The sequence below is a fragment of the Pleuronectes platessa genome, chromosome 15 (assembly GCF_947347685.1).
Source record: "Pleuronectes platessa chromosome 15, fPlePla1.1, whole genome shotgun sequence".
Classification (NCBI taxonomy): domain Eukaryota; kingdom Metazoa; phylum Chordata; class Actinopteri; order Pleuronectiformes; family Pleuronectidae; genus Pleuronectes; species Pleuronectes platessa.
Genome location: NC_070640.1, coordinates 5,634,899 through 5,657,906, shown reverse-complemented (window position 1 = coordinate 5,657,906; position 23,008 = coordinate 5,634,899). Strand labels below are relative to the sequence as shown.

General features: G+C 40.3%; 4 protein-coding genes and 2 non-coding genes across 11 annotated transcripts; all 6 read right to left on the bottom strand.

The window, feature by feature from the left end:
* Positions 1–400: 400 nt before the first annotated feature.
* sumf2 (sulfatase modifying factor 2) lies at positions 401–3,400 on the bottom strand. Of its 6 annotated transcripts, none has more exons than XM_053441666.1 (9): positions 3,200–3,400; positions 2,967–3,144; positions 2,777–2,891; positions 1,851–1,895; positions 1,603–1,753; positions 1,437–1,492; positions 1,196–1,280; positions 879–1,020; positions 401–794 (listed from the first exon to the last, which is right to left on the bottom strand). In XM_053441666.1, exons 1-9 carry the CDS (start codon positions 3,252–3,254, stop codon positions 692–694), a joined length of 930 nt encoding a protein of 309 aa, XP_053297641.1. In that variant the 5' UTR covers positions 3,255–3,400; the 3' UTR covers positions 401–691. The 6 variants fall into 6 exon arrangements, with proteins under 6 accessions (XP_053297641.1, XP_053297642.1, XP_053297643.1 ...); XM_053441667.1 differs by having other exon boundaries at positions 2,967–3,123; XM_053441668.1 differs by having other exon boundaries at positions 2,967–3,120.
* A 484-nt stretch (positions 3,401–3,884) lies between these two features.
* cct6a (chaperonin containing TCP1, subunit 6A (zeta 1)) lies at positions 3,885–10,214 on the bottom strand. The gene is made up of 13 exons (XM_053441665.1): positions 10,024–10,214; positions 9,333–9,396; positions 8,179–8,313; positions 7,866–8,039; positions 7,439–7,542; positions 7,059–7,329; positions 6,526–6,608; positions 5,885–5,981; positions 5,633–5,780; positions 4,915–5,048; positions 4,638–4,740; positions 4,377–4,449; positions 3,885–4,264 (listed from the first exon to the last, which is right to left on the bottom strand). Exons 1-13 carry the CDS (start codon positions 10,158–10,160, stop codon positions 4,192–4,194), a joined length of 1,596 nt encoding a protein of 531 aa, XP_053297640.1. The 5' UTR covers positions 10,161–10,214; the 3' UTR covers positions 3,885–4,191.
* LOC128457674 (small nucleolar RNA SNORA22) lies at positions 5,157–5,294 on the bottom strand. The gene has a single exon (XR_008341959.1). It is a non-coding gene; the product is annotated as a small nucleolar RNA SNORA22 (small nucleolar RNA).
* On the bottom strand, positions 6,688–6,825 carry LOC128457673 (small nucleolar RNA SNORA22). The gene has a single exon (XR_008341958.1). It is a non-coding gene; the product is annotated as a small nucleolar RNA SNORA22 (small nucleolar RNA).
* Positions 10,215–11,187: 973 nt separating the features above from the next.
* On the bottom strand, positions 11,188–19,102 carry LOC128457464 (protein NipSnap homolog 2). The gene is made up of 10 exons (XM_053442150.1): positions 18,840–19,102; positions 17,266–17,393; positions 17,140–17,185; positions 16,935–17,029; positions 15,629–15,699; positions 14,838–14,978; positions 14,686–14,717; positions 14,088–14,182; positions 13,540–13,623; positions 11,188–12,451 (listed from the first exon to the last, which is right to left on the bottom strand). The coding sequence occupies exons 1-10, from the start codon at positions 18,929–18,931 to the stop codon at positions 12,387–12,389; spliced, it is 849 nt and encodes a 282-aa protein (XP_053298125.1). The 5' UTR covers positions 18,932–19,102; the 3' UTR covers positions 11,188–12,386.
* A 566-nt stretch (positions 19,103–19,668) lies between these two features.
* Positions 19,669–21,949, bottom strand: mrps17 (mitochondrial ribosomal protein S17). Its single transcript, XM_053441501.1, has 3 exons — positions 21,844–21,949; positions 20,752–20,895; positions 19,669–20,174 (listed from the first exon to the last, which is right to left on the bottom strand). Exons 2-3 carry the CDS (start codon positions 20,872–20,874, stop codon positions 19,854–19,856), a joined length of 444 nt encoding a protein of 147 aa, XP_053297476.1. The 5' UTR covers positions 20,875–20,895; positions 21,844–21,949; the 3' UTR covers positions 19,669–19,853.
* Positions 21,950–23,008: the final 1,059 nt, after the last annotated feature.

The window sequence follows — 23,008 nt, the reverse complement described above, 5'->3', positions numbered from 1 at the left end:
CTCTGGGGAAATGTCTGAGATGTTATTAAACAGAATCAGTGGTAACGAGCAGGGGGGGGGGGGGGGGGGGGGGACACGTGACACGGAGGGAAACAGAAAGACAAAGACGGGATTAGACGAGGCTTTCAGCAAAGCAACAGAATCCACTTTACTCTCCAGTCACATAAAAAGACCCAACGAGAGACAGATCCCAGGATGTGGAGGAGGACCATCAACGTCCCAGTGTCCCAGTTCATCCATTCAAACGCTTTCACCAACTCCTTTAACTGCTCAGCAGCAGAGATTTGTATTTTGAAGTTAGCACCACTACGGAATGAAAACAGTGAGAAGGGACTTTTTTGGAAAATTATTTAATGCTTGATATTATGTATCAGTGTGTTTGTATTCAAAGAAATCGATGTTCTCCACAGGAGAAATACAGTTTATTATCACACTATAGTGTATGATATAGGATATTTCTCCTGCCAGCCCCCTTTCTAAAATATCCAGAAAATATCTGAGTGAGCCTGAATGAGTTTACAGCAGGAAAACTCACATTGAGCAAGCTCATGTTGGAAATGGCTTAAGTCTGTATTGGTCCTGTCACTTTTTCTTGCTGTTTCTCAACTTGAAAGTCATAAGATCCATAAATCAGATTAACAGCTGAATTCAAAGGAATATAATTTTCCTGAATCTTTTTGAATTCCTGTTCCTACAGCTCGGCTTTGTCTTGTTTCTTCCCTTGTTCCTGTGCGTGGTCGGCAGCACACCTGAATCCCAGGTTATCGGAGGCAGAGTCAGGAGTGTTGCCCATCCTGCAGGACAAACCATCACAACCATCAGACACCCAGCACAGCTGCAGACTGGGAGATCTCAGAAACACTGTAATAATAACCCACCTGGTTGTGATTCGAGCCTTGTGATTGGCTGAGCCGTCCACCGTGTCGATCCAGGAGGCACCGCGCAGCACAAACGACGGACTCGTTCCGGGAAAAGGAGTTGATGTCCATTCCCACGCGTTTCCCATCATGTCATAAAGTCCTGCAGAAAGAAATCAACTGAGCTGTTATAATATTGTTATAATAACCAAATATCATTTGTTTTTCATACATTTCTTTAACATCTCTTTCCGTCTATTGCTCTCAACTCAATCATCTGCGTCTGTTCCAAAATAACAGTTCTGTAACATCATCTATTTTAATAAAGGCATATTTACCATAGCTGTTCTGAGGAGGAAATGCAGTGACTGGTGAAATCCCGTGATATCCATCCTCCGCAGTGTCTCCATCTGGAAATGATCCCTACACCACACAGAAAACACACTAGTTACTTATTGCAAAGTTTATATGCATGTGAATGAGAGATTCAATATGTGATTTGTTGGGCAGAGAGGTTCTTATATATATATAGATAGTCTGCCAATGCTGATTCACTATGTATAACTGTAGTGGGCTGACCTGCCACAGGTTGGTTCTGTTGGCCTGGAACTTGTTTCCCCACGGATAAGTTCGACCTGAAGCACAACAGGCGGGAAAGACGTGAGGACAGATTCAATGTATAATAAAAATTTTTATTTACTCTTTTTAATGAATGACAATTCTTAGTTTCCTGTGTGAAGTGTACCTTGCAGCCCCCCACGTGCAGCCCACTCCCACTCCTCCTCAGTTGGCAGTCTCTTGCCCTTCCACCGGCAGAAGGCCTGGGCATCGTTCCAGCTCACCTGAACCACTGGGAAGTCCAGGCGCTCCCGAATCCCCGACCCGGGTCCTGCAGGCTGAGCAGCAGAGAGTCAGATGGGGGAGAGGGAGCCGATAGAGGCGTGATCACAGAAAATGAAATTGAAAATGAAAGTGCAAAACACTGGACCTCACCTGTCTCCAGAACACCCGCTCTACAGGCATCCACCAGGGAGCAGACTAGAGGGGAAACAGAAGAGTAGAAGATACTGACATGGTTGTGTTATAATAGTTTATATCAAAATTAGATCAGGGTTTGTTGACACACACATGAAAAGATAAAGCCTAACATTTAGTGTTTCAAATATAATTGGACAGATGCACATGAAGTCAAATACAAATCCTAATATTTAATTAACCATACATGCAAATCTACTCAAATTAAAGCTGAGACTGGATTATTTAATATAACATTGATTAGGAGGTTATTTTTTCACCCTTGTTGGTTTGTTTGTTTTTCAGATGTCTCAAAAACAACTGAGCAGATATTTCACGAAACTTTGTGGAATGATGGCACATGGATCAAAAAATTATCTTTGAAAGGCTCAGTGTGTAAACTGAAATATAAAATTATCCTTGTGTTTTATCTAAATTGTTTTTTTTCTTTACCCTACAATGGGCCCTTTATATTTAAATACTTTATATTTACAGCAGGAGCAGAGGCAGCCATGTTTTTTTACAGTAGCCCAAACTGGACAAATTAAACATCTTTTGAGTTTTTATGACAACTGAAGCTACCACAGGTTCTCTCTCATGTTTGGAAAGGGGGGAGGGGGGGGGGGGGTGTTCAGCTGCATAGTGAAACTTCACCACTAGATGTCCACCACCACTAAGTTCTACACACTGAACCTTTAAGTTTTGGTTACCACAAATAAACAGATCCAAGTATTTTTCCACTTTATTTAACAATGCAAGGGTTCCCCCCACATGCATGTATCTCGATGAAGGAAAATGCAAATTTAGGAAACTAAATTCTTTAGAGGCTTATGAGCCATTGTAATTTCAGATTAAAACGCAGGACACGTCCAAATACTTATATCGTGTATGTATCATCCCAGTACCTCAATTTTCTGTGTGACTTTACTCTTCAGCTCCTCAGTCACAAAGTCCTGAAACACGAAGCTCCAGCCGAACGTCTCAGCCTCGGTTTTGTATTTCTGCGCTCGGACAAAGTCTCTGTGGAGAATCAAGGACGTTAACACTGAACTTATTGTTCCAGTCGCTGTGAGCTGAGCTTTGAGTTCTGATCACCTGAAGTCAGTGTTGGTGACTGGAAACTGGTCCACTTGAAAAGGTCCCAGCTCAACCTCCTTGGTGTCTGATTCTCCATCCCTCCCATCAGCTGCTCTGGTTCCCATCAACATCTGTCCCCCGGGTAGAGTCACCATCTCTGCTGCTGCTGCTGCTGCTGGGTCAGGGAGGAAGTTCACTTCGAATCATGATCAGTGGAATATGTGATTTAAAGCCTTTAAGTGAGTTCTCACCTGCAACCGTCACTAACACCACAGCAGAGATCCACGACGCTACTTTAACCTTCATGTTCAATTAGCTTCACTCAGCAATCATCCATCTAACGATCCGCTTTGAAAGAAAGAAGAAACAACGAGCGATTCTTCACATCGACGAGTTCATGCTTCGTTGCTCGTCGGACAGATGTGATGGTGACACTGGAGGGGGTGCAACGATCAACAGGTTCCGTGCAAGAACATTGGTTCCGCTGTACATTAGGACTGAATGTTCTGTGTATTGCAAGAAGGTACAAAATATAAAAGCTTATAATTAACACTTAAGATTGATGTATTAAATTTATTTAATGGAGTATTTACATTAAGCATATTCAACAGTTATCGCAGTGTGCACTATATATTAAATGCTAGTGTATTTGTATGTAACCCAATACACTAACTTTTTAATATCTAATATTGTATCGGTAACTTAATCTTTAATCAAAATTATTCTGTAAATAATACCTCAGATCTACATTGGTTTATGACATTTATAAATTTTCTCTGGAACATAGTAAAACAAAACAAAGCGCGTAAACAGTTCTACATCTGATGGTGTTACTGTTGTAAAGTTTAGTCTGGATCATAACACAGATGAACTCTCTATAAGAAACAACCCGTTGTGTATTATTTAATTCATTCTCCATTGAAACACAGACAGATCTCAGGAGCCAGGAAAACTTTTAATGGGCAGAAACAAAACTGAGTGGCAGCGGTGGTCAGTGCTTTTACAAAAAAAAATCTCCATAAATAAATCAATCAGAGGGAGGCATTAACAAATCCATGTAAATCAAACTGCAACACAATGGTTTCTGACGGACACCGATGGACGCAGTGGTGTAGACAGCAGGCGGCCCATCAGACTGGGGTTCTTCAGAGTGCCATGAGCGGGAACACGTCGACTGAACCGCCAGGAAAGGATCCATCCCTGTGAATGTGTGATAAACAGCTGCGACTTCTCCACTTGACCTTTAACCTCTGAGAGAAGACATTCCAGCTCGCATGATCTCATCTACCAACAGAATGTTGCTGGCAATCACCGTGCTGTTGAGAAGAAAAAGCACACAAATGTATTGAAGAGCAAACAATGCAGGATACATCTTTTTTTTTTTTAATGATCCACTGGTCGTGTATAGTTCAGAAATTCAAATCTCACCATGAATGGAGAAGCTGTTTCTTGACACTGTAATTATCCCATACGCCTGCTTCTCCTGCCACCATGGGCTCCCCTGAAAACAACAAGTAAAGGTTGTGATACATTTGAATCAACCTCGAACAGCATTAAAAAAAGAAAAAAATGAATCAGACTCAATATACAAACAAGAGATGATGAAATAACAGTATTTATTGCTGTGATGAATTGTGTTTGGAAACAGAGAGACAGGAATTTCCAGTAACAGTGTGTGGAGGTTCTGACCTGTGCTGAGGTCAACGCCAACGAGCTGACCAGACTCTTTGTATTCCGTCTGCAGCTTCAGCACAGTCTCCATTGGGTCGTAGCCGGAGTTCTGGGCTAAAACCTACAACAGAGGAAGCATAACTGACATCAACAGAGGTTCAAGTAGTATGAACTCTGACATGACAACTCAGTTTCGCGATTTTTTCCTGTCAAACGATGGAGACCAGAAATGATATCAGCAGGTCGACAGAGAAGTGTGTTTCTGATTGGGTGGGGGGGGGGGGGGAGAAATCACCTTAGGGATGACTAGGAGAGCATCTGCAAATGCTTGGACCCCCAGCTGAGCTCTGCCCTTCACATTTGGCTTGTGTTTTACCAGAGCGTCGGCCACAGCCACCTCGAACGCACCTGCACCGGACACGACGCATCCTGAGGAGTCAAAGATGAAGAGGATTTTCAGAGGGGAGAAAAGTATGAATGCCTCAGATCAGTGTGTTTAAAAGGAAATTAATCAGTAGTTAAAATAAACATTGGCAAATTTGTTCTGATCAACTGAATACATGTAGGGGAGACTGCAACTCTCCTAATGCAGAGGAAAAAGACCAGAGTCACTGTAGCACAGACGTAAAAGACCAGGGAGAACCATGATAGCATCCCTGGGTGTTCGCTGTGCAAATGAGATCAATAGCATTTGACCAAAAAAGAAAAAAATAAGAAGATAAACTGATATATACTATTGATGTTAGTGTTGTGATACAGTCAAAATAAGACTGTCACAATAAAATAAGCTGAATAAAGAGAAACAAGTGGACCTAGCAATACTGTGAAAACATAAATACAAATCAGGCAATGAATGTGCCAGAGTGGAGTCTTGAATCTTGATTTTAACACTGCAAACTAAATGTTGAACTGCACCCTGTGGGCAAAACAACATTTGTAACAGACACTTAGGCTGAAACAAAATCGTGTGTCAAAAGAAATTCGTGGTAAAACAGAGGTTTGAGGTGTTTTACCATCTTCTATGGCGTTCTTAACAGCCCGCAGACCATCCCGGACGGCATCTTTGATCTGCGTGAGGGTGTGTTTGTTGGGTCCCTTCACCAGCAGGGTAACGGAGAGGGGGTTCTTACACTTCTCGATAAACGTGAACTTCGACTCTCCCTGCAAACAAGATTCAGGAGGATTAACAGCTCTGCCTGGATATGTTGAACGACTAAAATACACACAAACCAACTATTAAGGTGCAACATAACATTGATACTCACCAGTGTGTGTTCATAGACCAACCCAGCATATCCCAAGCACTCGGGAGTGAGGTCATCGACCGAATTCATGGCAATGCCACCACAGGCGAGGGTGAGCCTGCCGAGAGAACAAAAATCTATAATAATAATAAATACAACAACATGATGCTGCTGAGAACATTGTCGGCCAAACTAAAGCAGCTATAGAAAGATGTAGTCATCTGCAATAAGAGGCTGAGGGCTAATGAAGATGCTGCAACTCTGCTTCTGTCAAAAGGGGACTGCTCAAAGTTTGTTCACTGCAATATTATAGGTATTTGATCTTCTTGATTCAAAGAGTAAAAGAAGTAAACATGATATATACTTTGAAGTTAGAGTCATGAAGTAAAAGTAGCAAACCGGATTAAATCCAACACGTGCAGTTGTGGGTTTCCTCCATCAGTCGCATGATACATTTCCATTTTGTTTTTTTCCCCCCATGTTATAAGCTGGAGCTCTACGGATAGAATAAGGAGCTGGTTTTGCTGGGTTCTGACAGGCTGAAGAGCACCCCCTTGTGGATTAGCTGAATCAAACTGTTCCTTTTTGTAAGGCACGTTCTAAATGCTATTTTTTTGGTCAGCTAAAAATAAACAGCATTGTACAATAAATAGGATTATTACCTCTCCATGTTCCTCCTCTTAGCTCTGCGCAGAGCTACAATGCCTTCCTTGGCCATGGCATCCAGGGAGAATGGGTCAATTCCCTAAACAAGAGAAATAACTTCAATCAACCAATGATGTAAGACGATCCATTCAATAATAACTCACTGTTTACTCCTGTAAAATTATTCTGATCCGTTGAATACATGTAGTAGAGGAATGGGCTCTTCTAATGCAGAGGTACAGATCAGAGTTACTGTAGCACAGATGCAAAAAGACCAGGGGGAACCACATTAGCACCCCTGGGTGTTCACTGTGCATTCAATGACCGATCATGAAAAGATTCAGGTTTAGTGTAACTCAATATTAAAATCCTTTAAGAATTCCTAAATCATCTGACCAGTAAAGTCCAAGTAAACATCTAGAAATCCAGAGTTAGTCAACCACACCGTAGCCATAATGGATTATTGGTTTAAATGGTTACACATTCCAAAACGATGTGACATCACATCATTGCTTCGACTTTCAGATCACTGTGGATCCCTCGAGCATACCTTCTGGTTAAGGACGACAAATCCCTTCTCCCCATTGGGACAGACACTTTTCTTTAGGGCAATGATCTTCTGCACTCGATCCTCGATGAACTTCCTCTCGGCAGCTACAAGCTTCTCCCGGTCGCCTGCGCTCTTGTAGAAGAAGCCGGAGTTGACTTCCGTCTTTTCATACTCCAAAGAGACATTGCAGGTCAGCACGAAGGCATCCTCCACCCTCTTCTTCATGTCGGGGTGTCGGGCCCCGTGGTCCAAAACCAAACCTCTGATCAGTCTGAGAAAGAAGGAAAATAAGACAATTAGATATCTGGGGACCCTGACCAGTACTGCACCATGAGTTAGAGGAAGAGTTTCCTCTTGCTCCAAGTTGTTCTTAAACTCACTGTGTGTCACAGTCGGTCTTGTGCTTCATCTCCATGATTTCCACCATATACAGGTCAATAGGCTCGTTGGGTTTAGCAATAGCCAGCACAGCATCTACTACAGCCTGAAGAGGGGTAGAAATAGATTTAATAAAACAATAAAAGAAAAGCAATAATTAACTCAATGCAGTAGGACCGTTTAAAATGGAAAAATACAGAACTAAATGTCACTGGACATGTAATAGATTTACATTTTAAGAGTTGATGAAAATTAATCTTTAGGGAAGGACTAAATGGTTCTCAAAAGGCAGAGAGATGCTTGTTTGGCTTATTTGACTGACTAAGTATCTAGGCTACAGAAGCTTATGATATATATAGGATCATTTGAATTTGAAGTCAAACTGAGCCTCAGCTCTCGTGTGCAGAGGGTCAGACCCTCACGTCTCACCTCAGTGAGCAGATCGGCCAGCTCTGCGTGGACCTTGGTCCTGAGAGAGGTCTGCGCTACGTGGATGAGTGTCTCTCTGTCCATTTCCCGAGTCACCTTCAACTCTTCAAGAACAGCCAAGGCTTTCTCTTTTGCTGCCTCAAAGCCCTCAGCAATGATTCTTGGATGAAGACCCTGCAGGAAGAAAAAAAAGAGGGACTCTGGTTTGAAATACTCAAAATAGATTTTGAAGACACAAGTAAAAATTACATTCTGGGTGGGAAACCAGCCAGACCTGAGACCTTTAAGGTTTTTGAGGTCTTTCTGTTTTTACCTCTGACACGTAGAGATCAGCCTGCTTCAGCAGTTCACCGATGATGAGGACATTGGAGGTTGTTCCATCTCCTGTAATGTCATCCTGCGCTGTGGCAACCTTTGCAATCAGTGATGCTGTCGGGTGCTGAATTTGCTGTAAAGGCAGGAAAACAAACAGTTAAAAGCAGAATTGCCGTTTATGGTGATTATGCAAAGCTCCTTCACCGTCCACCTGGAACAAACTTGTCCAGGTAACGCCTGCGATCAGTGAACTACAACTTGCAGCACTCCGAGCTGAGACTTAGTTAATATTAATAATCATAATGATAAATGACACAATTTATTTTAGGTTGATTCTTGCTCCTGAGTGAAAGTTGATGTTTTGTGAAAAGAGAACGACAAACTATTAACTACACAGCAAAACCCATTAAATCACAACATAAATGGGTGTTTTTATAGAGCCGTTTTCAGACATGAACTCTGGAGCACGTCTGAACAATCGGGTCTTTCTGCCTTTCAGACATGAAGAATGCACCAGGAGATTTTCATCGTGGATGCGTTAACACAAACCTCCGGAGTGTTCAGAGGTGCACAACATGCAGGGACAGGATGTCACGCTGCAGAGCTCAGGTGTTTTTAGGGCCATTATCACTCAAAGCTTTTTAATATCTTATTTCCTCAGTGTCTCTACTACATATATGGCTTCTCTTTTTCATTGAGGACTTCTTTGTTTTCTTATTGTCTATCAGTTCAGATTCTTAAGTGTGAGAAACTCCATCAACACACCCTCTCCCTCGTGGTGAATCCTCCAGAGGATCTCATGCTGTTCTCTAACATGGGCTCACCCTGGTGTTTAACTAGGAGGTTAGCAGGAGAACACCTTCAGAAAGTCCAGAGCCTCTGAGTCAGTGAATTGTTTTCTCCAGAGTTCAGTCCATGTCTGAAAGCAGCTTTATTTAGCTACTGATAACAATTATCAATAATCATTTAATTTGTATATCTTTTCTACAGACATAAAACAGTCAGAACCTAATAATACTGCATTAAGATTCCCAGGGGAAATAGTCGGATATTTAATCATGAACAGGGATACAATTATAATCATTTATAAGTACGCATGCACATAAGTGGGTGTGGTCAGCTTCAAACAATACTGTGACAGCCCTTTCTTACCATCTCGTGTAACAAGACGTTTCCATCTTTGGTCAGCTTGATGTCTCCTGCACCAGACACCAGCCTGAGGATCAGACAGGCGGGGTTAGGGTTAGAGTTTAGATCGAGCACCGAGCGGAGCCACGGCCGGTTCACCGCAGCCCGATGTGGGCTAATAAGCTAACGGGCAACTGATCATCTGCTGCGGTGGAAGCTGTATCACAGAGGGGGTTAGAAACCTTAGCGACAGGCATGGTGGATAATTAGCTGTTATTAACCATAAACACCTCAAATACACACAATCAACTAACAACCGAGTAGTTAATTAATTCGTTAATATCTCATGTTGTTATAGAAGCTAGCTAACCGCTTACAGACATTCATTGTCAATCGCAGTTAGCATCATTGGCTAACAGCGTGATGCTAACGGTAGCTTGGTGGATGCCAAAGCCGATTGTGACGATGACTGGGCAGGGCAACGTGCCCCGGGAAAATATGTATAGCCATCGGGGGCCTCGGCTAACTCAACCCGTAGTGAAGTACCCTACAGCGGGGGTGATTAGGAGGTACCCCCGGGGAGGTGGAGGATGATCGAATCAACATGTTCTCAAATCAACTGTGCAACCGGGTGGGGAACTTTTGATGCTAACGCTAGCAGCTAGTGGGTTAGCTTAACCCGCGTGCTGCACAAAGAGCTGCGCCATCAACTCACATCTTCATGGTCCCCTTCGGCCCCAGGTTGCTCTTCAGCACGTCCTGCAGCCCGCGGGCGGCGCTGATGTTGACCGCTAAGGCGGCCTGGGCCCGGGCCACCTCCGCTTTGGGGTTGAGAGCTTTCACGGCAGTCATGGTGAGGAGCGAGTGAGAAGGAGCCGCTGAGTGTGAGTCCGCACTAGTCGGGCCCGGACACTCCAGAGAGAGGAAGCGGCTTCCAGAAGAGTCCAACACGTGCTCTGCTGCTGCCTTCACGGACCCGTCTGAGCTCCGACTTCCTGCTACTCACTCAGCTTCCCCTGTTTAACACCAGTGCTTCTTGTATTTTAAGATAATTTTAAATACATAAAACCTCACTACTTAACCAAGAATATTTTAGCAATACTATTTTAGCATCCATTAATGCTCCCTCCCTTTACATTGATCAGAGCCATACAAATACGACACTCAGTGAAGGCAGCATGCGTCACACCCCAGACGGCGTGAAGACGTCACATCCATAAAGACAGCCTTGTGAATCTGCTACTTCTTTCAGAACATCTATTTGTGTTATAACGGTTTAATTATAGAAAATGTCATTATTGTCTGAAGTTTATGGATTTTGAACAACAAACAAAAACTGGGACATGAGGAAAACACTGTGCTTTTTGATTCTAACTATTGGTCGATTATACAAAATGAACTCATACTCTCTGCTCAGGAGCACTGGCTGGTTTGTGGTTGCCGCCTGCAGAAGTGAAACTGACATGTACAGCGACTGTCAGAAAAAACCTCCAGCCATGACTGACTGTGATGTGAGGAAGAGAGCTACAGCCTCCTATGGTTCACTCCTGGATCTGAACATGTTTGAGGATGAAGTTTATCCTTAAAGCTTAAAAGTAATTTAAGCATCATGGCTGTACTAAAGTCAGGTGTGGTTGTATAAAGAGAGACAGTCACTGGTCCCAGTGGATGAGTTGAACACAGGACTTTCCCCAACAAGACTTGGGTTTGTGTCACATTTTCTTTTTCTGTTATTTTCACTTTACAGCTGCAGTTTGTTTACCTCCAAGCAACTAATCTATACGATCAGGTTGTTTTCTGACAGAGAGCTGAAATCAGGATATACAGGACTTAACAATGTAATTTAACACAAACAATGAAAGAATAAAGAGTCCTGGACTTTTAGATTTTCATTAGAACTTTAATTCAATATGTACAACTAATCTTAACGAGCACTGCATTTCACTTTCACCACTCTGAGATATTACTCCTCTCCTGTCCTCGTGTTTGTCAACATACGAACACCCCACCTCATATATACAGGATCGGCCATATCTCTGGCTTGGTTCATAAGTGTATCTATATATCTATGATCTGACCATTAAACAAAAACCATGAATCTCAGCAAACAGTCAACCGCTTGACATTAATCCGTTACTTGATATAGGAAAAGGCCAAACTAGCCAGTGAACAGAAGTTTGAACTGTGATACTGATCAGTTCTGGTGAGATCAAAAAGACTTGAATCATTTTAATAAATCACGTTTTCCACCCTCGCCACAGCTGAAAGTTACAGAGTGGCTTGACTTTGATGTTGGAGATGTGGTCGGATTAACAGAGGAGGCACAAACAGAGAAAACGTCTCCTGGCTCTGCACAACATAACCTCAAAATCTGGACACTTGAAAAACAAAACAAAACCACTGGCGCACACAGTAATCAGTCATGTAAGACACTAACTCTAACAATCAGTGTTACTAATCATACAACACTGATTTGTAAACAACACACTCCTGTTTGTTAAACTGAATAACTGTAACTTTTTACTAGACTCATCCCGTTAATATTGACAGTGAAGTACCGGAGGCAGTTTGATTTTATCTTGGGAGTGCAACAGGGCTCTTACCAAGTCAGGCTACGTATACATCTTGTGAAACATCAATTTATGAAGATGACCAGCATTACAACTGCTAAACCGATTTAGTCACTTCTCTTCCCTCACACTCAAATCACTGGTGAGTATTTTCTTGGGATCATCGTAAAAGAAAAAAACACAAATAGGACAATAAATTATGGAGATTTTGAGAAAGAGGAGCGTGTCAGATTAGACCCATTAAATGAAATGATGCATTAAATGATCAGTAATTCAGTAACAAACAGTTAAAGATGATAAATAAATTCAAGCGCATCATCAAAATCAGACATTCTAGGCTCAAGCAGGAAAAGAAGAGCAAAGAAAGAGAGGAAACAAAAACTGAAACAACGTGTTGATGCTACATGCACATCCCTGGCAGTGCACGCTCCGACGGCTGGATACGCTCTCTACAGATCTGTGGGCGGTAGTCGTAGTGGCTGCTGAGAGGTTTTCTCTGTGATTCTGGTTACTTCAAGGGTGAAGTCTTCATTGGAATCATGATCCTGGACTCCATGTGCTGAATAAGAGGGACTGTGGATGGGGAGGAAACATGATTAGCAACAGATCTCTGTTATGCTTAGAAAATCATAATCAAAGAAATTATATTGCACTGTAGTGACCTGGAGAAACAAAGAAATGCTGCTGTACTAAAAAATCTGTATGTTTACTTCTGCAACAAACTGTCTCTTGTACTGTTTGCACTTTATCACTTTAATCACTACGTTTACACTTTTAGAGAACCTTATGCTGCTGTACTAAAAAATGCTGTATGTTTACTTAGTATTAGGAAATGTCTTGTGTTATCTGTTGTGCCTGTGCACTTTATATGTTTCACTGTGGGAGAGTGGGAAACGTCGTATCGATTCCTTGTATGTTCTGAACATGTTAAGGAATTGACAATAAAGCTACTTTATCTTTATCTTTTATCTTTAAACAACATATGTGTTTCTATGCTGACATTTTATGAAAAAAATTTTTTTTACATGGGAATAATATAAGAATCCCATATTGCACCAACTAGTCTGGACTCAAGCTCAGTCCGATAAATGAAACTTGGTGTTCAGGTCCAACCTCATAGTTAATTCAGTTGCACCATCTAAGTGTCAGTCTTCTTCTGACCCAGTCTTCTTCTGACCCAGTCTTCTTCTGACCCAGTCTTCTTCTCACCATATTTGTCATTTGAATAGTGAGACCCAATATCTGAGTATTTTTTACCAAGAGCTAATTGTTCAGTTTTGAGTCAAAGCCACAGGAGAAACTTCGGAATCCCTTTTAGTAAAATGCAAATAAAATGCAAAGACAGGATCTTCTTAACTGTTTAAAAAATATTGTAGAAAATACAAAGCACTGTAAAAAAAAAAAAAAAACAGGCCTATGTCTGAAAATGCCATTCCAGTTATTTTCTAATAGAATAAGAATATCACAACATAGTAAATATACACAAGATCATAATGTAAAAGAGGCAAACTGATGTTTAATACAGTAAACTCTGATCCACTGTTCCTGCTCTTCACACATGCAACACGATCACCTCAATAACAAATGTTGTTGTTCTAAAACTACAATTGGCAACATATGTAAAAATACTGCACAGTGTTGTGAAAGAGTAAAGAACTCACCTGTGTAATAAACAACCTCGTCCCAGCCGTCACGCTGCCACGCTAAGTTTCTGGTGACTTCTCTGGACTGGAGGTCTTTGTAAGCTGAAAGAAAAAAAGATGCTTCCTGACTTGTGCAATAGTCATTTTCATTCCGTGCAATTTCAATATCACACTTGTACCATAAAATACACTTTTATATTCTGTTTACATTGTATATGATTTTCTAGTTTCATATTCGTATGTGTTTATATTGTATGTTTATTTATTTATTACTTTGGTGGATGCATCTGTTTTTTCTGTCCCCACAGAAAATGTCCCCATAGTGGGACTAATATAATCGTATCTTAGAAAATGTATATTTATATAGATCATTTCGATGAACTCAAAGTAGATCTGAATATTCAAACTGATAGAAAACTAGATAAAATGTGGAGAGACATTAAACCCAGTGAACATATAAGTATGTGTAATACAATCATGTCTTAGTATTGATAGAAGTTAACGTTTCTGTGTATTTTCTTGTATAAAAACATCACAAGTGTATTAAACTCATGAATGCTGCTCACCCCACAAGTGATGAACCGTGTACAGACTTCCTATCTGAGAGAAGAAGCCTCCCACCGCCTCATGGTTCTGCTGGCGGATGTCAATAGCTCGCGCCCTGCAGAGCACCAAAGACTTGTGTTAAACAAGAGGGAAAATATTTTTTTTATTGTACTGATTAATCCAACTCAGATTTGAATGAAACTGACATTCACCAATATCCCAATAATTTCTTTAGAAATTAGAGCATCAAATTTTGACGTTGCAACCTCAGAATTGTTCAAAACGTTTCAGAATGTTTGGTTTAATTACATTAAAAGGCAAATTTCACGTAATCATTATTGAGTTAATCAAATACACATACATATTAAATCCAGGGTAACAAGGTCAATTATGCCTGAGATTTACAAATGAAGTGCGATACATGTAGTCATGCTCAGGAGTCATGCATAGGTTTTGTTGTCAGAAAGTACCGTTGACTCATATTCATCTGCTACAATCTGTGAAACCAATAAAATAGTGAGGAGTTTTAAAAAGGGAAATACAGTGATACTGGTAGTTCCATAACTGTGAAAGTGCATGTACAATAAAATGAAAACGATTTAGAAGGTTTAGTCTTACCAGTAGTTTCCCCACTCAATCATAGTTCCAGGCTGAAAAAAGAAATTGAAGAGGTGATAGATGAGGAAAATAAGTTGTCAGACTGTTCGATGATGCAATAGAAATGAACACGTATTTATCTGAGGCTGGTAAATGTAAGAGAAGAGATTTACCCTGAGTTGGTACGATCTGAGCTCGTAGATGTTCGGCCCTGAACGAGGCACAGGTTCGTTCCAGAAACTGAACTCCAGCAGCAACTGGTTCCTACGAGACAGCAGCATCTTCCCCCTCTCTGTCCGGTAGTTAGTAAAGTCCTACAGCAACGACAAACAGGAACACGTTTACATTAATCCTGCTCAGATCACCAGCCCATAAAAACATCTGTAAAATATAAAAACTCTGTAGATCAAGACAGAACCAGTTAATACCAGCTCCAGCACACAAAACCACTTGTTAAATTATCTAATGTGTTTGATTGAAATACATATGAGGACATACTTCCACGAGATGATAAAAAGCCACAGAGTATTTTATATCTGCTTATTTTTTAATTAATTACATCTTCATTTTAAGTTTCCAGTAATAAGTCACATCAACATATTAAAGACACCTGAAACAGTTTTTAATTTACCAACGTTGTACTTGTTTTCATTCTGAAGTTTTCTCTTTATTTCTTAAAGTTTAAGGAAACACCAAAAGCAAAACAGAAAATCCATTTCTTGTGACCATTAAAGAAGAATACACCACACGGATCAGACAGGATTCGGTCCATTAACAACACTAAACCCAATTAACAGTCCACATTTCTCTAAAACAAAATTAGAGTCACACCAAACTGCTGAACAATCTCAAAAAAACAACTGCAAAATGCTCTTAGGGCATAATTTGATGGGTGCACTGTCAGAGGAGGTTGTCTACAGATCACCAGCCATCAGTTAACTGAACTAATCCGAGCACCCGTTACCTTATTCTGCTTGAGTTTGTTCATGACTTCTGTGAGAGCCGGGTATCCTCCCCGATATCTCCACAGGTGAACTAGAGTAGAAGGAGCAGAAGAGCCAAGGAGATTGCAGCCCTCAAATAGATCTGTGTGTCTGAAAATTCATTGGGCAGGACATTCTTTTCTCTAGATGACTGTTGATACTATGTTTTTATATATCTCTAGACTACCTGGCAGGTGGAGCTGGCATGAAGAGATTCAACCACGAATCTACTTCCAACACTTACATCTTGTTGAAAAGTCAACGTTGGAATTGAAATTGCATGACTGGTGTTCTACTCTATATAGTCTTCTATTCTTTTCATTTATAAGTAAATAGCCACTGTTGCTTTTCGTATCAATAAATATCTTTATAAAAGAGTGTGTGTTAAGTAAATGGGATTTATTGTACGGTTTTTGTTTTTGCTGTGGTATCGAGAATCTTGGAAATTTCATAGTTTCGATATCACCTACTAAATCTTTGCCTTCGTGACATCCCTATATTAAATGGATAAATAAATACTGAAAATTGTTTATTGTACATTATTTAATGTTCCCAACAGAGAGGACGCTGTTTTTATGGAAAATGGAACAAAACAAAATCTCTCAGAGCAAAGTACTGCATCCTGTGTGCATGTTTTATGAATGCAGCCTGTTGGATTATTGTCACTGAGGTTTCTGATAATAAAACACTAACTTTAGAGTCACAGCTGAGGAATGACAACAGTCACCACAAGAGGAGAACGGTGGAATACACACACAGCTATAAATAACTGCAATATAAAAGCTGTCAAAGTTCAGATTTGCAACACTGAGGAGGAAAACAACTGCAATGTTCCTATGAGACTTCTCTCTTTATATCCTTTGATTCCCTAAAAGGATAAAATATCCCAGTTCAAAAAACCCTTAAAACCTCAATTGATTTCCCAGCAGCAGCAGTAAACAACTGTAATGTTGTTGAGTAACATCCGAGGGTCAGTCAGGAAATAAAGTCGATTTTCAAGGTGACAGATTCCGTGTTTCAATAAATGTTCCCAGATCCCAACGGTCTTAACAATGCTTGAAAGTCCAATAAGTATTTTATTTTATTTATGCATATAACAATAATCCTCACATTTGAGGAATGATTGCAATTTTGTTTGTGTCAACTGCATATTCAGTTATAATTGTCAATTAATTTCCTCTTGAAGTGTTTTGTAATTCATGTTTTATATTTAGAAAATTTGAAGATTTATTATTGCAGGTATTTAAGAGTTTGATTAATGTAAACACGATAAATGTGTGGTCTTACCTGCCTGGTCCTGCTCTCCATACCATGTGTTCCAGGTGCCCACCAGCTCACAGGGTAATTCAGGGTTAGCGTGAATAGAAGGCAGGACGTCCTCACTGAGGATACACACATGAAAATAAATATACACTGTCAGTACAGTTTATAAAACCAGCGCTCTGACCAGCAGACAACTGCATGAAGTTGATTAAGGAACAGGGATTCTTACCAAAGTTCATTGTAATCATCAAGGCATTCAGGCTTGACATTGTGAACTGCAGGAAAACAACAAAATCAGAGTTGATACTTAAGCATCTATTCGATTTTTAAAGCTACAGTCATCTTGTTCACATACACTGTATTTTGTACAGATTGTTGTCTTCTTTCTTGGCGAGCAGATGAGAGTGAGCGTCTTTTCTGGGGTCGACCTTTCTCACAAACAGAGACTTGAACCAGCTGTCCTCACGCAGAACTGTAAAGCTCCTGTGGTGAAACACAAAGTACAGAAGTTGCAACCTGCACTGTGTTTAAAGACACAATAAAGAAATAAAACACAAAGCAGCAACAACATAAAGGTCTGTTATAGTACGTATAGTCGTTAAAGCTATTTGGCTCCTCAGTGCAATGTTGTCCTGTTTTTCTAATTGTACCTGGTCTGATGGGAACTAACTGTGTGATGACCTGATGTCTGTTGTTCTGATTTATTTTCGAGGCAGATAATTAGTCACAAGATGCATGTTTATTCCTTGTACGTGTTAAACAATATTAACTCAATGCAGATTTATCCAAATTGATGTATATGCCTGCTCAGTATAGAAATAATGACTGTCCATGATCAATACCCTACAGGACTATTTGCTGCACTGAATTTCTGTGGTTCGGAGTTCACAAAGTGCTCAGATTTACATTTTAATATAAATCACCATACAGATGAGTTATGAAATTATGTTATGTGATAAAATATAGATTGTGCACATGGTTGAGGATTTTAAAAACCTTCCAGCCTAAAAAATACAGTATATAAAACTTTACTTCTGCACATATGACGCTTGTTGGCTTGTGATAAAACGTGGAAAACAAGTAAAGTGATCAGTGCATAGAATAGATACCATGTGAAGTAATGACTACAACAAAAAGACAAAGACAAAGTGTGCAGCTCATTCATGACCAGGAGCTGCAGCTCAGAGGAGGCTGTAAGCTGAGAGAGCTGTAAGCTGAACATAATGCCCATAACAGGAGGATCAGTGGACGTGTCACACAGGAGCAGTGTTCAATTCCCTGCCGCTAAACTTTATTTAAAACTAATCCCTGCAGTATTTGTGCTAAAAAAATTATATATATATATATATATATATTATATATATATACACATATTTTTATGTATATATATAAATATATATATTTGAAAGTTTGGCAGGTGAAGGCAAACTAACTCAGTATTTCACAAGTTTTGTTATTGCAGTCGATTGAAGGTTAAACCTGCTGCAGCATGAAACAACACACACAAACCCACACACAAACACAAACACACACAGATACACACATACACACCCACATAATCAAAACGCTTCACTGCAGAGACTTGCATGTTGAGCTTGAAGTCTGAGACACACACACACACTTGTTATATTGTGTTATTGTTGCACCTGGCGGCCGTAAACCTTATTTTCCTGTCACGATGAAGAAGTAAACAACTTTCTGACCCTGCAGGTTGACAGTTAGCATTAGCATTAGCTGGGGGCGGGTTAGCGAGTTATGAGGCTAGCTCCAGCCAACTCCACAGCACGCGCAACAGGGCTGAGCCGCCATAGCATTAGCTTGGCCACCTAGCATGTCGGACTTTTTTTTGTGTGTCACTGACTCAAACCGTGTTTATAATGCAGTCCCACGGCTGCAGTGCTCACTTCCCCGGCGTGTTAAAACTCTCACCTCGCTGCCACAGCGACAAGTCCGCTGGCAAGGAGCCCGTGTTTGGTCCGAGTGAGGCCGCAGCCGACTCTCTGAAGGACTCGGGTGGCCATCTTTACTGGGATCACTGATGGAGGAGGGTTGACCCGGGTCAGAGAGCAGGCTGGACCCGGGTCAGAGAGCAGGTCGGACCCGTGTTAGAGAGCAGGCTGGTACCGGGTCAAAGAGAAGGCTGGTCCTGGGTCAGAGAGCAGGCTGGTCCCGTGTTAGAGAGAAGGCTGGTCCTGGGTCAGTGAACTGTGGGTGATCAGAGTCTCTGGAGGAGTGATGGGGATGAAGTGATATTGATCACTTCTATTTTACTTATAAATAAAACTTTTTATTCTACACAAAGTCCATGAACATGTTCATAACTGTATTTACTTGGACAATAATAGTAGATTGTTAACCTGATTAATGCAACAGTCTAAATAAGACACTGAATATGAAGGTCACAATAATAGTCAGAATAAGCAGTAATCACTCCGTCAATTTAGTGTGTGTACTAAATCCATCACTTTTGTACTCATTGGGCTGAACAAGCTGTAAATGTCAATAGCTCATGTAAATATAATCAAAATAATGTATTTTTCAGAGAAACATCAATAGTTGAATTATTGGTCTCCATGTAAACATAGAACAGTTAACGATGAAATGTAAGGAATCATAGGACTTTCTGAATTAACATCTGTAACAGAACACCAAGAAAAAAACAGCAGCATCACTGATGTTGATAAAAAAAGTGTGTTTTGTTTTATTGTGACTTATTGCTGTCTTTCAAATCCCCATCTTTAGTCTGAGAGCAGAAATGCACATGTATTTTGTAATTTTATTGTGTGACTTCAAACTACCTGAGCAGGCAGCATGTACACTGTATTCAGGCCTTCTTACTTCATATATTATATGACAAGATTATTGTTTTAAAGATTAATATTTACATGAACACCTGAAACATGTTTGAACTAACATTAACACACACAAGAACATAGTTTTCTATCACGGTGCTGGAGTTGCCGGTGGCTGGGACTCGGTTCCACTGGTGGGGGCGGCAGAGATGTTCAGCTCCTGCAGTTTTTCCGATAACGTTGTCTCGCCGTCCGGGCCGAGGTCAGTCAGAGGCTCCAGGAACTCGTCTCCTGCTACACTCTTTCCTGTCAGTGGGTCGACCACCCGACCCACTTTATACACTATCTCAGCCAGTTCGTGCTTCACGTGTTTGGACCTGGCCTCGGGCAGAGCCTTGAGGAGGACGATGTCTCCCACGGTGCACTGTCGCAGAGCATCATGGGCAAAGTAAGTCTTCCTCTTGTTGTAGAACTACGGGCAGAAAAGACATCGTTAGACTTGTTTAAATATGTAATCGCTGCACAGGACTCAATCGTTAATCAGAAAATCAATAACATTTGGTTCTACACCATAAAGTTGTGTATTTCATGTTCCATTTCATTATTATATGAAACTGAGAATAGAACAACAAGGCTTTGGCATTACTTGCTTAAAGAGGAAAATAGTCTAATCAAACTTAGGACTGGATCCGGTGATATAAATCATTTCTAATCAAGTACCAATAATATAATGATTAATGTTCAAACTTAGTGTATTTTTGAAAGTGAAACGTGTTTATGAGTGTTATTTCTATTCCATGTCTGTTAATCTATGGGCTGAGACACAGTTGTATTAACAGTATTATTAGTAGGAGGTGTTGAGAGGTATTTTTTGGGGAAGGCAAATACTCCTGAACCTGCTGTGAGCAAGTGATGGGTTTTCAAGAAACAGAATAAAATAGAAGATGAACAGGACAAAGAAACAATCATATTTAGTCTTTCATTGTGTGGGAAGTAACAACCATGTCACCAGTCCCTCCCGTGTGTATAAGCAGTGAATGATGACTCACCTTGAGCAGGTAAGGATCCAGCACCAGGCGTGTGACTCTCACTTTGGCAGTTTTGGCCATCTTGGTCCCTATTACTCTGCCGATGATCCACTTGGCGTGGACCGAAGCCTGCTTGACCGACATTCTGGAAAACACTATTTTACCCTGTAGCACAGAAGACAAAGAAAACAAGCCGATCAGCTGAGGGGCTTGGATGTTATGAGATCACAGTAATTGGTTAATTACTCTATCCAGTTCTGAAAGAAGTACTGTAATCCGATCCTTTAAAAGAACCGATATCGAAATATAATAGTACTCCATTACAAGTACATGGCCTGCATTAAAAGTTTTCAACCTGCAGTGGAATGACAGTATTATACAGCATGTGTGGTTACTAGATTGTTAATAATGAAGCATCACTGTGTTCACTGCCTCTAACAGTTGTTGCTGCTTTAAGAGGAAATGTTTTTTAACAAGTCCAGAGGTTTCCAACCAAAGAGTCACAAGATAAATACAGTTTAAACACATTTCTGTTGCAGGTTTCTGACTTTTTTCTAATATTATGTAAAGTATTATATCATTAAACCTGTTTTATCCTTTGGGTCCAAAGGTATTACTGAGAAGTTAAGAGAGTAAAAATATTTAACAACACATATCTGAATAATCCAACATCACCATATTTGTTTGGCAAAATCTTGGCTGAATAGCGAGTCCTGACCCTACCACTTAAAATCAATATAATGAAGTAGAAATTATCACGATATACTAGTGAAATGGAAATGTTGCAGTACAGGTTCACTTAAATGCAATACTAGGAGTAAATATACTCAGTAATTCTCCACCACTGCCTCTAGTAGATCTGGGATTTAAAGCGATTTAAGAACTAAACCTTAAAACGACAGTACTACATTACTTGTAGTATCACGAGTGTAAAGCAGAGACCTTTCATTACATTTTGAAGTAACGTGTCAGAATTGTTATGAATGAAGGGGAGAAGACAAGCAGCAACATTAAGCTTCACCGAAATACTGCGGATACAAGCTGCAAATACTTTAAATCACATGAACACAGACCAGCAGAGAAATTAATATACACATACAAAAATACACTCACCAACAACAGAATGTAGGACAAACGCTAAAAGGTCAAAATCCCTCAGTGAAGCTGCTCCTCCATGCTGCGACGGATCGGCCTGTTTTGATGACGTCAACTACGGCCAGTGACAGGGTACAAAAAGGAGCGAAGCTGAAAGCGGGTGTTTTATTTTGGCGTTTTTAAATTAAAGTTGAAGCTGAATTTAAGTTTAACTTGTGATTTAAAAATAATACGATAGATCATTACGACATCTCATGTTATTTGTAAAATCTGTAACTGGTAGACAAAATAATTAGAGCTGTAAATATAATAAAATGCATATGTTTTGTGTTAAAAGAATGTAATCAGTATCAGTATATATATCTATAAATTAATATAAATCAAATATATATATATTTATTTTAAACATTTGATGTTAATTTAATTAAGGTACACGTTGATGGTTTGGAGTTCTTTTATGATGGGATATTACAAAAAAAAATATATTTTTGCCACAAGATGGCAGCAGAGAAGAAAATAGGAGAGGAGAAGATTTAAAATAAGAATTTGAGTGAAGACAATATAATGTCAATACGTGTAAATGTAAAACTGACACTGACCAGCAGGTTGTTCCCATCGCTCCACCTGATGACAATGTTCACATGCTGATATTTGACAGGTATAATTTACACCGACTCTAAATTAGTGAACAGTGGTTAGACCCCACAGGACAAGGTTCTGGGTTCGAACCCCAGTTTGAACTGAGCCTCTCTGTGAGGAGTTTGCATGTTCTCTCTCTGTGGCTGCGTGGGATCCCTGCAGGTGCTCTGGTTTCCTCCCACAGTCCAAAGCAGCTGAGGTGAAGATGCTGACATGTTTTCGCAGAAAACACAAAGTCCAGGTCAGGCCGGATTGTCATTAAATGAGAAACTCACATTTTGATGATAAAAACCAAGGGTTCCCAAAACGTCATGAATGAACTGGAATCATGAACGTGACGTCCCTGGAGCCACGAGTATCAGTGGGCCACGTTTCCCTGTGAGAGCTTCCTCCTTGAATGAGTAAAAGTGACTTGAATCAAGTGATAAAATGATCCTGTTATCTTAAGAAAGCAACAGTTGTGACGAGGTAATTATCCTGCTCTCTCTGGAGGAAAAGCTCTTTTGTTTTCTTAACCGGCCATTAGGAGAAAACAAAACATGAT

Coding starts and splice junctions, on each gene's coding strand:
- cct6a (XM_053441665.1), bottom strand. CDS start 10,160: ATGACTGCCGTGAAAGCTCTCAACCCCAAAGCGGAGGTGGCCCGGGCC. Junction 9,397..10,023: donor CCGAAGGGGACCATGAAGAT/GTGAGTTGATGG, acceptor TCTGATCCTCAG/GCTGGTGTCTGGTGCAGGAG. Junction 8,040..8,178: donor CTGATCTCTACGTGTCAGAG/GTAAAAACAGAA, acceptor TTCTTCCTGCAG/GGTCTTCATCCAAGAATCAT.
- mrps17 (XM_053441501.1), bottom strand. CDS start 20,874: ATGTCGGTCAAGCAGGCTTCGGTCCACGCCAAGTGGATCATCGGCAGA. Junction 20,175..20,751: donor TGGATCCTTACCTGCTCAAG/GTGAGTCATCAT, acceptor TTCTGCCCGTAG/TTCTACAACAAGAGGAAGAC.
- sumf2 (XM_053441666.1), bottom strand. CDS start 3,254: ATGAAGGTTAAAGTAGCGTCGTGGATCTCTGCTGTGGTGTTAGTGACG. Junction 1,754..1,850: donor AGCGGGTGTTCTGGAGACAG/GTGAGGTCCAGT, acceptor TCTGCTGCTCAG/CCTGCAGGACCCGGGTCGGG. Junction 1,281..1,436: donor ACAGAACCAACCTGTGGCAG/GTCAGCCCACTA, acceptor TGTGTGGTGTAG/GGATCATTTCCAGATGGAGA.
- LOC128457464 (XM_053442150.1), bottom strand. CDS start 18,931: ATGGCCACCCGAGTCCTTCAGAGAGTCGGCTGCGGCCTCACTCGGACC. Junction 17,030..17,139: donor GATGATTACAATGAACTTTG/GTAAGAATCCCT, acceptor GTGTATCCTCAG/TGAGGACGTCCTGCCTTCTA. Junction 12,452..13,539: donor CGAGGTTGTTTATTACACAG/GTGAGTTCTTTA, acceptor CCCCATCCACAG/TCCCTCTTATTCAGCACATG.